This window comes from Cololabis saira, chromosome 5, assembly GCF_033807715.1.
Source record: "Cololabis saira isolate AMF1-May2022 chromosome 5, fColSai1.1, whole genome shotgun sequence".
NCBI classification, from domain to species: Eukaryota; Metazoa; Chordata; class Actinopteri; order Beloniformes; family Belonidae; genus Cololabis; species Cololabis saira.
In genome coordinates this window covers 37876096-37890398 of record NC_084591.1, presented here as the reverse complement: position 1 = coordinate 37890398, position 14303 = coordinate 37876096, and the positions used below count along the sequence as shown (strand labels likewise).

The 14303-nt window shown below is 41.0% G+C and overlaps 1 protein-coding gene across 4 annotated transcripts in view; it reads left to right on the top strand.

Annotated features, from left to right (window-relative positions):
• The window catches only part of iqsec3b (IQ motif and Sec7 domain ArfGEF 3b), a 42445-nt gene extending 28409 nt beyond the window's left edge, over positions 1-14036 (top strand). For 3 of the 4 annotated variants that reach the window (XM_061721930.1, XM_061721929.1, XM_061721932.1), the window contains 8 exons: positions 1982-2148; positions 7212-7351; positions 7489-7620; positions 7726-7825; positions 8952-9110; positions 9200-9292; positions 9430-9476; positions 11273-14036. In XM_061721930.1, coding sequence (XP_061577914.1) covers positions 1982-2148; positions 7212-7351; positions 7489-7620; positions 7726-7825; positions 8952-9110; positions 9200-9292; positions 9430-9476; positions 11273-11692 — 1258 coding nt within the window. In that variant the 3' untranslated portion in view covers positions 11693-14036. The remainder of the gene's footprint in view (positions 1-1981; positions 2149-7211; positions 7352-7488; positions 7621-7725; positions 7826-8951; positions 9111-9199; positions 9293-9429; positions 9477-11272) is intronic. The other variant, XM_061721931.1, reaches the window with a different exon arrangement.
• Positions 14037-14303: the final 267 nt, after the last annotated feature.

Below are 14303 nucleotides of genomic sequence, written 5' to 3'. Positions count from 1 at the left end.
AAAGGGAGTGAGCTGTAAGTGGGAAGATGGGGAGAAAGTGAGAGTTTGTGAATCCTTAGGGCAGCGACGGGGGGGCAAAAGAAGTGCAAAAAGGCAGCACTGCTGGATCCAGAATAGATTGGGGCTGTGTTTATTTACCTACAACAGAACCATTGTCTAGCGTGTCGCTCTCATTACCTGCAGAGTAACTGCTCCTCTTAACTCAGCAGATGCCTCAGTCGGTTTGGTGAAACATCTGCCTCAAGATCAGCAAGAATGGAAAAAAAAAAAAAAAAACTTCATGTTGCCTTTAAATACATTAACATTTTATGTGAGTGCTCTCCCTGATTTTATTTTTGTGGCAAAATCCAGTCAACGAATCACCAATTCCCTCCCAGTTGAATGTTGATTTTTTTGAAGCAGTTCAAAGGATTTTAGGAAGTGTTACAATAAAACAGCCAGACTACTTGTTAAAGTGTGTCAGATTATAAATGGAATGCATACAATGATTAGAAAAATAGTATTAATAGTATTAATACAAATAAAAAATAACTGTAAGGTTAAAATTCCTTCATGGAGGAATTTGTTTGTTTGAAACTAAATTTTATAAACTGAATATGTGTTACTTGATTAACTAGAGGCATGACTGTGATTTCACACTGACTGAACATTATGATTGTTAGTTAGTATTTATTTTAAATGTCTTTCTCCCACACCTTTCTCTTCATGCTTGGCAGGAATCATTAACATCCTCATTAATAACAAATTCTGTTTGGAGTTATCGTGTTGGTTTGTTTTGAATCGTACCATGTGAATGTTGTGTGCTGAAAAGTAGTCAAGCATTCTGCTTTTTCCATGGTACATTAGATCCTCAAATTTGCTCGTACAGCATCTATTGGTTTTGTTAAAATAATCTCTGTATCCAGTATTTTCCAGTGCTAAATTAGTGATGCTCTTCACCATGGTCTCCTAATGATCTGGATATCTGTTTCACTGAGTTTTGTTTACATTTATATCTCACCATGGATATTTATGTCTTTGTTCTGTCCTAAATATCTTTTGGCAAAGTAATGGCACTGATATAATAAACAAGGGAGAGCTCTGTTACTAAATCACAATTAAAAAAACTCTGCTGTCCTCTTTGTCCTCCACAGTCAGAGGTTATATATATAATATAATGGCAAATTTATCTACGTGAGATTATAGTGTTAATAAATGAATGAGTCAAACAGTGTTAGTGCGTTTGCGGGCTAGTTTTTCAAACCATCGCTGCTCCAGTTCAATGCCACCAGCATAAAGTGTACGACGCCAGCTGCTACGGTTTTCAGCCATCCTTTCCCAGCTAGATGTATCGACATTTAACGCTTTCATATCGCGTTTCGCGACATCCTTGAAGCGAAGAAGTGGATGTCCTCTCCTTCGCACACCCTCACAAAGCTCGCCGTAGAGGATGCACTTGAGCAGCCGGTAGTCTGGCATTCTGTGCAGGTGACCAAGCCAACGGAGCCTTCTGATCTTCAGAGTTGTGAAGAGAGATTTGCTGCCAGCCCGTTTCAAAACGTCTTCGTTCGTGACCCTGTCCTGCCACTTAATTCCCTGTATGTGCCTTAGGCAACGCATATGGAAGGAGTTCAGCCTTTGTTCTTGACGGGCATATGTTGTCCATGTTTCTGCACCATATAACATTATACGAAGAACGCAGGATTCATAAATGCGGCACTTAGTTCGTTCCGTGAGCATCTATTGGTTTTGTTAAAATAATCTCTGTATCCAGTATTTTCCAGTGCTAAATTAGTGATGCTCTTCACCATGGTCTCCTAATGATCTGGATATCTGTTTCACTGAGTTTTGTTTACATTTATATCTCACCATGGATATTTATGTCTTTGTTCTGTCCTAAATATCTTTTGGCAAAGTAATGGCACTGATATAATAAACAAGGGAGAGCTCTGTTACTAAATCACAATTAAAAAAACTCTGCTGTCCTCTTTGTCCTCCACAGTCAGAGGTACTGCATGTGCAATCCTGACGTGGTGCAGCAGTTTCACAACCCAGACACCATCTTCATCCTCGCCTTCGCTGTGGTCCTCCTCAACACTGACATGTACTCGCCTAACATCAAACCCCACCGCAAAATGGGGCTGGATGATTTCATACGCAATCTAAGAGGTTAGTGGTTATGCATATACAGTCCTATGTGAACGTCCTGGATCTACAGGAGCTTTTAAACGTGGCTGTGGACAGAACTGGTGTAATTTGAGGCCAATATGTGTCGACACTCAAGGCAAGTGTTTTTAAGAGCAGAGTGTTTGTACACTGGTTAAATATAGGAACCACATGCATGCAGGCACAGATCAAATCCTCAGCTGCAGATCAGGAGCAGATTCGTTGGAATGATACGCTGGAAAGAGTTAGGAGGTTGATGACACGGAGAGCATGAGGGCAAGAAGCCTTTTTTTCCACAAACAGGCTGTTTCTCATCACCCTCACTTCAGCCTCACTATCAGTCTTCTGAGTGACAGCCTCTTGAACTGAAGTAAATTACTTAGAGACGCTGCAGTTGCCTGCCTCTCCTTGCTGCCGTCAGGAAAACCATCAGCAGTGCAGGAAGGGAGTCCTGATATCGTTGACTCAGAGCTCCGCTCCAGAGACCGTGGCATCGGCCCATTTAATTGAGGTTCACTTAGCGTTAGATTTAACAATATGAATATTTTTCCTTATTACCTGCGTTCAACTCCATCAACTTCTTTATGCTGTTTCTATCCAGAGCTTCAACACATTTTTACGTTTACTGCAATCGAAAGAAGAGCAATTCAATCTGTATCAGGAACAATTCATGGGAAGACAAATTAATTCCATTCGTTTTCAGCCTCTTACTCATAACGTTCGACAACTCTGTGTTGGGAATGATTTGTGGGGGAGCCAACTGCTGAGGGAAACAATGTCCTTTTATTTAACTAAAAATGCTCCACGCAGCAGGATAACACAAGAGACTCTGACGCTGAGAACATCCAGCAATGCTTGTGAGCAAGACTGGGTTGCGCAACAGGGAGCACAACAAACGGACTAGCGACAGAGAGAGGAGATAAAACAATGGCTGTTTCTCGATATGCACTCGTTTCTGGATGTGTGTGCTTCTGAACTTGCAAAACGTCATCAGTCGCCACTGAAGTATTGTTCCAATTAAAGTTCAAAGTACTTGGGATGGCAAAGTCTGCATTTCACATCAACTAGCGAAAGTAATAACTGAAGGGAAAGCTCATGGCTGAAAGTTACTGACTGGTTGTTGTGCAAGGAACCAAATAGTTTAAAGATGTTTCCATGCAAGAAAGTTGCCCTTAAAACTTAAAATTTTCAGTTATCACTTACTAGAAAATTTCCTCTGACGTTTTGGGGGATTTTTTTTCTTCCTCTTCTCTCTACAGAGCTTTATTTATAACAAATTGGAAATATAAATCCATGAAACCATTAAAATAATGCCATACAAAGTAATAGGTATTATAAACATGTTTGTCACAGGGGTCTGTGGTCCTCTGGGAAATATGTTCATTTGTTTTCATCTAAACTGTAGATGCTTTTGAATACCTGTTAGCCTATCAATAAAGAACAAACATGGGCAACTTCAAGAGTCAAGATTCAGCAATGATAATAATTTAATTTGATTTATTGATTCATTCCAGACATCTATCTATCTATCTATCTATCTATCTATCTATCTATCTATCTATCTATCTATCTATCTATCTATCTATCTATCTATCTATCTATCTATCTATCTATCTATCTATCTATCTATCTATCTATCTATCTATCTATCTATCTATCTATCTATCTATCTATCTATCTGAATTCTAGCTGATTTTTTTTTCTTTCTTTCTTTTTTTTAACTTTTTGGCTGAGGTATTTCAAATCTTTTATGTCACTCGGACATGCACACGCATACACATAAACATTAATAATTAATAATATCCATTACATGCGTCAGCAGCTTAACATGGATCAGTTTATTCTGGATGAAAGAGAAAAACATCTCTGCATAGAGACCAAAGCAGACAGGCTGACAAACGAACGGAACAGCTATCATTGCAAAGAAGATCTGCGATGAATTGATGTGGTCTGCTCTGATTCCATTCTCATTGGCTCCTAACAGTTCACTTTTAGGGGCTGGAAAAATCAATGGGGAGGGATCTTAAGTTTGAATGAAAACGGTTCAATGAACGCGTGCTTAAGGACCGCAGGAAATGCTGTTTTTTTGCCACTCATATAAAACGGCACTTTTTACGGCGGGTTTTGTGCTCATAACAGCGTTTTTTATGCCGTTTTGTTCAGCAGGGCATTTATTTCATGCCCGATTTTTGGCCCTTCTGGCTTGCCGTACCCCGTTGGCAGACGAGGCCCTACGCACAGCGGGGGTTCTGTGTTTAGGGAGGGGCAGCCCTGGGTGTAATCAAAAATAAAGAGCAGTTAAAAATACAGCAGTGAAGTTGAGTTGTTCATTGATAAATATTGTTAACAGTGTAACACACCCACGTATGATAAGAAAACTAACATCTGATGCAAGATTAAAATGCATATATATATCTCATCGATGAAGGTTTTACCGAATCATGGTACAAACAATTCATATGTATGCAGATGTGTTACTAAAATAGACCATATTGCACTTTCATGAAGTTTCACTTTCAAAGAAAATGTTGCACTTTTAAGTAAGACAAATATATTGTACATGGAGGTAAAATAAAAACTATGTTGCACAATGTCAAATGTGAAATCAATATAAGATATGTAATTGTATTATGAAACGGCATGTGTTTGTTAAGTGTGGTGAGAGGTCTGGGAAAGACACTATCCTTAAGTCTGTTCAGCTGTGATTTGTGTGACCAGCAGCGCCGTCCAGAGGGCAAAAGGTCAAACCAGTGATAGCCGGGGTGGGAATTGTCCTTCATGATGTTACATATGTGTGTCACAGGTGTATTTATGCACACACAAGGACTGATGACAAACAACTGGGACAAACAAGACAGGTGACAATAATCAAGGGAGACAACAAGAGGTGAAGAAAGGCAAAAGTCAGAGCAAATAGAGAAGAGTGAAAACCAAACACAGAACAGAGGCTTCACAGAAAAAAAGAGCAACAGCAACCATAAAGCCTGGCACTCTCTGCCGCGCCGTAGTTACTATTGAATTATTACGTGTTCACATTAAGAACATCCTGAGATAACAGCTAAACATAGTAATTCTGGCTATAACCTCTTTACAAAAATGATACAAGCACAGAGTCCGGCTCGAGTGTAGATTATTAACTTTATATTTAACCCCATAAGTGTTCAGTGTGGCGAATTTCCACATCGCCTTTTAAGAAAAATATAAGCTCTAGGCTGAAAAATGGGTCAAATGATGACATGCTCTTTGAGTCTGTGTGGTTTATTTGATCAGTTTCTTCCCCTTGTGTTTGAAATCAAACAACACAGTGCAAATTCTTTCCTCACAAATCTTCTCTGAACTTCCTCGTGTCCTAAAGCTCCCACTTTATCTCCTCTCCTCTGTCAGCATCTTCTCATTGGTGAGGTCATCCAATCACTGATACATCAGGTTGTTACAGTCTGAAATGTATTGGACACAAACAAGAGCTTTTTCTACTCACCAAAATGTGTGTGACTGTCTTTCATTTGAGGATAATTGACATCATTGATTGTTAGCTTGCATTCACCCTGTTAGATATCCCAGCATATTTCCACCACCGACTGTTGTTGTATTCACATTTTGAGCATGTGAATACTCAGATCAGACAGGTCACGTAGTCAAACACAGCCCACGTACCGGTACATCTGCTGGTCTCAGATCAATCATATGCTTCCTTGTTGCACATTCATCTGGTAAATCTCATACGGAGCGCTCTATTTAATTTGCTCTTGCCTGCATACTTTTACAGCTTCGTCTTAAAGCTGTTTTTACCGCCCACCTCCAGCCGAGCTCCTTCTTTTCAAATCGTGTCTGACTTCTTGGATGCACTGCTGATATTGAGGCTCTGTTCTTTACTCTGTGTTTTTTGGGGGGTTTTTTTGGGCAGATTTTTCAGCTTCAAGCATTCCACATTTGCATGTAAAAATTAACCGAGATCCCAGAATAATGCCATTGCAGCAAATATTAAAAACTATACATTGTTGGCATTTTCACACAGTGTATTCATCGTTATCACTTTTGAATCAGGTGGTCCCAAAAAAATTACCTTTATTTAACACTTTTGAAACCATGTGATTGGATGATGGGCCAGATGTGGGAGAGTGTATGATAGGAATGGGCGATATTTTACCGTTCACGATATACCGTCAAAAAGGAAGGAAGGAAGGAAGGAAGGAAGGAAGGAAGGAAGGAAGGAAGGAAGGAAGGAAGGAAGGAAGGAAGGAAGGAAGGAAGGAAGGAAGGAAGGGGAAAAAAGAAGGAAGGAAGGAAGGAAGGAAGGAAGGAAACAAGGAAGGAAGGAAGGAAGGAAGGAAAGAAGGAAGGGAAGAAGGAAGGGAGAAAAGAGGAAGGGAAGAAGGAAGGAAGGAAGGAAGGAAGGAAGGAAGGAAGGAAGGAAGGAAGGAAGGAAGGAAGGAAGGAAGGAAGGACGGAAGGAAGGAAGGAAGAAAACAAGGAAGGAAGGAAGGAAGGGGAAAAAAGAAGGAAGGAAGGAAGGAAGGAAGGAAGGAAGGAAGGAAGGAAGGAAGGAAGGAAGGAAAGGGGAGAAGGAAGGGAGAAAACAAGGAAAGGAGGAAGGAAGGGAGAAAACAAGGAAAGGAGGAAGGAAGGGAGAAAAGAGGAAGGGAAGAAGGAAGGAAAGAGCAGGAGGAAAGCGGAAGGAAGGGAAAAAAGAAGGAAAGAAAGAAAGAAAGAAAGAAAGAAAGAAAGAAAGAAAGAAAGAAAGAAAGAAAGAAAGAAAGAAAGAAAGAAAGAAAGAAAGAAAGAAAGAAAGAAAGAAAGAAAGAAAGAAAGAAAGAAAGAAAGAAAGAAAGAAAGAAAAAGAAAGAAAGAAAGATAAATTCCCATTGATGACAAACATGGCGGATCTGAGAGCGAGATAGATTTATAGTTAAAAAGGTGGAGTTGAATTGTTATTTTTGTTATCGTCATTTTTATCGTTATCGGGATAAATGCCAGAAATTATCGTGATACATTTTTTAGTCCATACCGCCCATCCCTAGTGTATGATGACAATGCTGGCGTTGTATGATTCCTTGAATTGCCTATAGGTGTAGATGATGGAGCGGACATCCCCAGAGAGATGGTTGCAGGCATCTATGAAAGAATCCAGCAGAGAGAGCTGCGCTCAAATGAAGACCATGTCACGTACGTGAGCCGTGTGGAGCAGTCAATCCTGGGCCTAAAAACGGTAGGTAATAGCCACGTCCCCGTCAAAGACACCTTTCCTCCCCTGTGTCATGCAGTCACCTTTCTCTTATGCCAAGTACTGTTTCGCTGCACTCTGACTAACTGTCATCTCCATCGTTTTAACTGTGTTTTCCACAGATCCTTGCCGTGCCTCACAGACGTCTGGTGTGCTGCTGTCGTCTGTTTGAGGTGCCTGATGCCAACAAGCCTCACAAACAGAAACTGTCCCAGCTTCAGAGAGAGGTCTTCCTTTTCAACGATCTCCTGCTGGTAAGGGTAAAGCTCAAAATACACGTACCAGCCAGCACTGAGCTGCACCCCATCACATATATATCAAAATGCAGCTTACCATGTTTGTGTGCTTGGGGTCTCCAGATCCTAAAGCTGTGCCCCAAGAAGAAAAGCTCAGCTTCGTACAATTTCTGTAAAGCTATGGGACTTCTGGGAATGCAGTTTCACCTCTTCAGCAATGAGTGTAAGATGCTACTTTACTTTTCAGCAATTTATTCCCATCACAACTTCAGCCTAGTGCCGAGAAAATGCTGAGCTGTCAGAACCATTCACATCACTGTTAACTGTCCAGTCAGTGCTGGCGCCCAGACTTTGAGGGGTCACCAGAATAGAGAGAAAAAATCTTTCAGAAAAATTTCTCGTTGCAACGTATATGATTTACAGTAAATGTTAGTGTATTTATTGCACTTGGCCAAAAAAAAGTGTAATTTTCTAATAATAAATCTGAAAAAAGGAAGCAAACAAAATATCCTGTCCTCCAGCTATTTACAACCTCAATACATCGAGTATCTCCCTTAGTCACCAGAGGACTGAAGGAGTTTATGATCTGTTTGAAAGCCAAGCAGGAACAGTTCAGAGACATTATTAAAGGAGATGTTGAGAATCAGGCTGTCACCCAGGTGCATTAAACGCAACAGTCCAAAACACGGATGAACCGATCATAACGTATCACCTCAACAAGGAGCAGAGCTGCTGCTGGCAACACGAAAGGCGTTAAAACCATTGCTATAATCGGGGTTAATCCTATTATTTTAGTGGGTGTCCCTACATTAAAAAAAGAAAAGAAAATGAGTAGATTGCAACTCTTCCAGAGACGCCCGTGGGGTCAGAAAAAGGCTTTCATGGGGCACATAATTGCTCCAAGACTGAGGTGCAAATTGCAACAGCTAAAGGGGCCATTTTTGAAAAACACTAGTATTAAATGCAGTTTGAACCTTAGTCAATTTAAACTTCCTTACATTTCTCAAAACTGTGAATCTGCTTCATAAAATTTTACAGAGATTTTAATGTGCAAGCTTGGAAGTGAATTATGTTTTCATATCAAAATGTTCACCAGTGAAAAGAAGAAAAGTTTGCTTCGTTAGCTGTATTTGTGAGCCACAGCTGAAGCGTTTCAAAAATCCACATGCAGCAGAGGATCACGTTTTGCCCTTTGTTCGGTAAAGTGCGGGCCGCTGCACGCGTTAGCTGCAGAACTTTTTAAAATGGCAATGGAGATGCAGCCTTCTGAAAGATTTGTGCCATGTCAAGTTTATTGAAAAACTCAAAGCTACAGTGAGAATATTGTCTTCTCTTCGGGTTCCCATCAGATTATGCCCATGGGGTTACCATGATGAGCCCATTTACCTCAGAGAAGAAGCAACTGGTGAGTTTCTGCTCTCCGAGCGGAGAGGAGCTCAGGAAGTTTGCAGAGGAGCTCAGAGAGGCTATTGCAGAGGTCAACGAAATGGAGCAGATACACATCCAGTGTAAGACAAAGCAACGCATTAATCTTAGAATCCTCAGGAGCGATGGGACAAATGAAGCACTCTAGGATCTTTCTTTTTTTCTGTTTCAGGGGAACTGGAAAGGCAGCAAGGGATCCAGCCACACGGCTTACACACAAATGGCGGTCAAATGGATGCTCACACAATACACGGCTCTCCCTCAGGTGCTGGTTTTGCTTGTGCAGCATAATACAGCATGCATTAACTAAATGTCAGTCCCGTGCGTGAGAGTGTGTTTCTGGCTGTCTGAGTATGTATATGCCTGTTGCCTCACTAATGGACCCATTTCCCCCCCCCACAGGCCAGCAGGATGCATATGATAAAACCAGCAACAACAACACAGTAGAGGTGAGTGCCTAAACTACTCTCGTCTCCCTCAGGTGAGTATCTGAACCTCCCGCTCTGCGGATGTACTTTTATATGTGAACGTGTGTCATCGTGGGTAGTGCTAGAGCAGAGAAAGGGCCAATAGTGCACTGGAATTGGTACGACGGAGTATTAGGGCCAAACTAAGACAAAAAACATTGGAAATTACGAGAATAAAGTCATAATATAATGAGAATAAAGTCGTAAAATTACGAGAATAAAGTCGTAATGTTGCGAGAATAAAGTCGTAATAGAATAAAGTCGTAATATTATGAGAATAAAGTCGTAATATTATGAGAATAAAGTCGTAAAATTACGAGAATAAAGTCGTAACATTACGAGAATAAAGTCGTAATGTTGCGAGAATAAAGTCGTAATAGAATAAAGTCGTAATATTATGAGAATATGATTTATGAGAACTCTAACAGGAAGAGCTTCTTCTCCCTGTGTTAAAATGAGGAATATTGAGCATCTTGTGAAGTTATATTTATATATTTATAATATATTACGACTTTATTATCGTAATATTATGACTTTATTCTCGTAATTTTACGACTTTATTCTCGTAATATTATGACTTTATTCTCGTAATTTTACGACTTTATTTTCATTACATTATGACTTTATTCTCGTAATTTCCTTTTTTTGTTTTTTTGTTTGGCCCTAATACTCCTTCTTAAATTGGCATAGAGATTTATAAAAAAAAAACAAACAATGTGGCAAGTGACGAAGGAAACCCAAGTGCATATACACCGAGGAAGGTAATGTAACAACAGCAACTGAAATGCTGTGTGAAACAAGGGCAGGAAATGAAACTTAAACTTAAAACAAGTAACTCTGAAGGTCAAAACCAGAACACAAAGAGACAGAGAAGATGACAAAACCCATTAGCCATGACTGTGTGTGTACATGTGTGTGTGGTAAGACAGGTAGTGTGCTTCATCCTGAAAACAGAGTGCTTTTTGCTTTGCTTTAACAAGAAAAAACTACTGCCTGCGGCACATCCCTGCTATGCAGCCAAGGTTACAAAGGCTGCTGTGGTGGCGCTGTAAAGCAGCCTCTATTTGTGCTTAATGAGTAGACCAGCAGCTACTCGCTAACTAACATCCCTCTTCTCATGAGCTGCTACTTGCCTCACTTTTACTGTATAAGCCACTGCAAGCCACCATAAGCCTTGAATGGCTCTCAGAGTACAACCTAAAAAGCCAGATAAGCTTGACACTGTCAATTGTCTCTGTGTCACGTGTTTCTGTGTGAGCTGAGTGTTTTCTCTGTAAAAACCAGCCCCGTCCTACAAGTAGGCATAGAATCTGTTTTGCCCCTTCCCACTTTTCTCCTATTATTTCCTGTTTCCCCTGATTATCAGTTGTAATTGTGTTACAGAGACACCACGCCCTCGGTGTCACCTGTGTCCTCTCCTGGCGCTCCTTTATTGTTTAGGCTATGATTCTGCCACTCACTGACCACTACCCTGCTCTCCCACACAAACAAAACCCAAAGTGCTCCTATGTTAGTTTCTGCCCCAAAGTTCCTTGTTACCCACAACCCTTTTCTCCCCCTGCCCTGGGCTGGTGTATGAGTGTAAAAATATCTCTGAGATCAAGAGTAAACCTCGATTAAGGGTTAAGAGAAAGCCAGATGCCATTTTGCATTTGCACGCTCTGCATGGTACCACCTGCATGCCTGCATGCCCGTGTGCGTAACTCACCAGAGGGCTGCGTAGAGGCTGCGTTCAGGCTGGTAACTCCTCGTGCGTTCTCTGACTGTTCCTAAACTAGGTGTCAATTCACAACAGGCTGCAGACCTATCAGCTGAGCCACCCCAGCATTGAGTCCACGCCTCTCGCCCTGGCCGCCCCACCCGCTCTTCTCAGCCCAGTCCAGGCCGGGGAGCTCCGCCCAGAAACACTCATCCAGTGTCAGCAGATTGTCAAAGTGATTGTTGTGGACCAGAGCGGGCGAGGGCGGATGGAGGCTTTCCTCAGCCAAGGACCGGCCGCTCACCAACTCATCCACTCGGCCATGTCGACACCCGTGCGTGTCCGAGAAGGAGACGGACCCCAACCTCCTCTGCCGCCGCCCCCTCCTCCTTACAACCACCCACACCAGTTCTGTCCGCCTGACTCGCCCATGCCCCTTCACCACACCATCCCGTTCACCCGCAGGCGTAATTCCAGTGGCTCTCGCAGCATTGTTTGAGTTGCCGGCTACTTTACCAACCCCAGGGGGCCAGACTTGACCCCCTCACCCTCCACAAACACTCAGCACACAGCGCCACAAACATGCCGGAGCACAAGTCAACTCAGTTTTGAAGCGTGAAATAAAAGCAGTGCAAAAAAGGAAATACTGTTTGAATCCAAGGAAAAGGAAACCAAGAATCTTTTCATAGTTTTGACCGAGTTGTGTCATTTTTTTTTTAACATGATGAAGCTTTGATGACATTTCTGAGAGATGTTTCCTTCCTCTTTTGCCTCCGACGTGTCATCTGATAACTAATGTTTCCTGTCTGCATTTCACAGATCTGAGTGACTTTGCATTTTTAAATGTCACCTGTCCAACTAATGTGTCTGCGAATGCTTTTGACCGTGAAACTGAGTGATGGTGACAGGAGAGCAGCCCATGAAAGGACTGAATTCTGTTTCATTTTACTTCAGGATATTGATGTTCTTGTATAGCGACCGCGTTTTGTGAGAAATCATTTCAGCACAGCTATTCAAGCCTCCCTACATTTTTCCCATATCTGCAAAATGTGAAGAAAGAAAGAGCACCGGTTCATTTGTTCCTTTGCTTTCTCAGGAACTGATCATCAAAATGTGCGAGGAAGAAGGAGAAGAAAAACAAATAAAAGGCTTTAACATCTCGAACATGTCATGTGCAGTTACGTGTAGTAGGTATGGGTATTTCTACTCACTAAACTAAAACAATGTACCGATGACAATCATTTTTCTGTGTTTCATTGTGTGTTTTTGCTATACTTGTGTTGGCATAAGTAAAGTGTCACTGCTTTGATTCAGTGGAGCGCTGCCCTGATGGAGCAGAGGGAAGACAACATGTCATCGTGTAGCTGCGTCTCTGAGCTGCACTAACGGCAGAGTACTGGTGAACTGTGTGCTCAGGCTGCTTACTTTTGGATAACAGGGACGGGATTGATAATCCAATCAAAAAGAAGGCTAAAACAGGCATATATTTTCTTCTCCTGCACCTTTATTCCTAATAACTTACTTGATGTGTACATAAATGCAGTGTTCTGGTCTAGGCTAAACCCTTCATACAGAAACTTCTTTTTTTTTTTTCTTTTCAAAGGCTGTGGTTTAAAATGAAAAGGACTCTGCACAGGGTACACACCTCACAAAAAACATTGTTGTATGTTTTTTCTTTGAAAGAAATAAAAAAAAAAAGATTGGACTTTACATATAAGCAGAGATTCATCTCTGTGCTGAATGTTAGATGTGGGAGAACATGGATGAGAGCATCCATGACATGATTATTGATTTCATTGCCGTGTTGTTTGTTCTGTGTTGATGGTTTCAGGCTTGATCCAAAATGTACAGCACCTCGCACATCATCCAGCGGAGACAAACAGAACAGGTCTTTTGCACCACAAAATATATTAGATATTCTGTAAATAGATAATATAGATTTATTCTGAAAAAAAAAGTGATTGGTTCACCCAGTGTGTGTATATCCACGTATGTATTTGTACAGAGAAAAATCTAGTTTAAAAGAAAAAAAAAGGATATTATAGTTATTATAGCTATTATTCACATTTATTATTTGGGGTGTTCTAAATGCTACCCCCATGAGAGACGGGAGACAGGCAGATTTTATAGAGTACACTTCAGTTGCCATGGTAACGAACACTGACATCATTACTGATCTACATTCATCATTAAATTACCATGCCATGTTATTACAGTATTATACGGAGATGGCTGTATCACCTTTTAAGGTGTGTAAAGGGCTATGCTTAATTGGTGAACTTGTACAGTGAAACCAGGAGTCAGGCGTACACATATACATGGCCAAACGCAAACCTACGGACAAAATATTCACATAACTGCACACACCGAGATGCACAACATGCGCACAGCTGCCAAAACAACAACAAAATGTAACTTAACTTTACAGCTTGATATGTCAAGTCAGCAATCCCACTTCGTTTACTAAAAATTCTGACTTGTACAATGTGGCATGATGTATTTTCCTTTCCTGTTTTTTTTTTTTCTTAATTTTCTTTTACAGAACGTAAAAGCTTGATCCTATGTTTGTATCGTTTGTTGTCAGGGCATGTCGGGTTGATTGATGCCATTTTCTCCTCTCTTTAGTTCCTCCCTCCTTCCAGCTCTTTCCTCTTTTTCTTCTCCATGGTAGTCATGGAGACGAACCCATCTGCATCCTCTCTGTGGAGCACGGTCATTTACTCTTTGCACCCTCACAATATTTCTAACAAAGAAATTTCTTAAATATGAACATGTTTACTAATGGACTTTCTATTTTTTTTTTCTTTCTGTTTGAAGAGAATGAAAGAATAAAGTAGTTTTTACTCGGCCTTGAATTGTCCATCTATGTGCATCAATGTCAGTATTGAAGTGTCTCTGTTTTGCTGCTTTTCAAATGAATGGATTTGCACCAGGTGCGCAAGGAAGATGGTGAAATGAAGGCATTTATGAGATATCAGTTCACGCTGGTGTTCCTGTTTCAAGCCCAGCAGACTGGGCTTGAACTGATTTATTAGAGGACATAGTCAGCCTTAAAGCAATACTGAATCTGATTGCATTTGGTTATTGTAGTGGATCTGCGTGGCTGCATG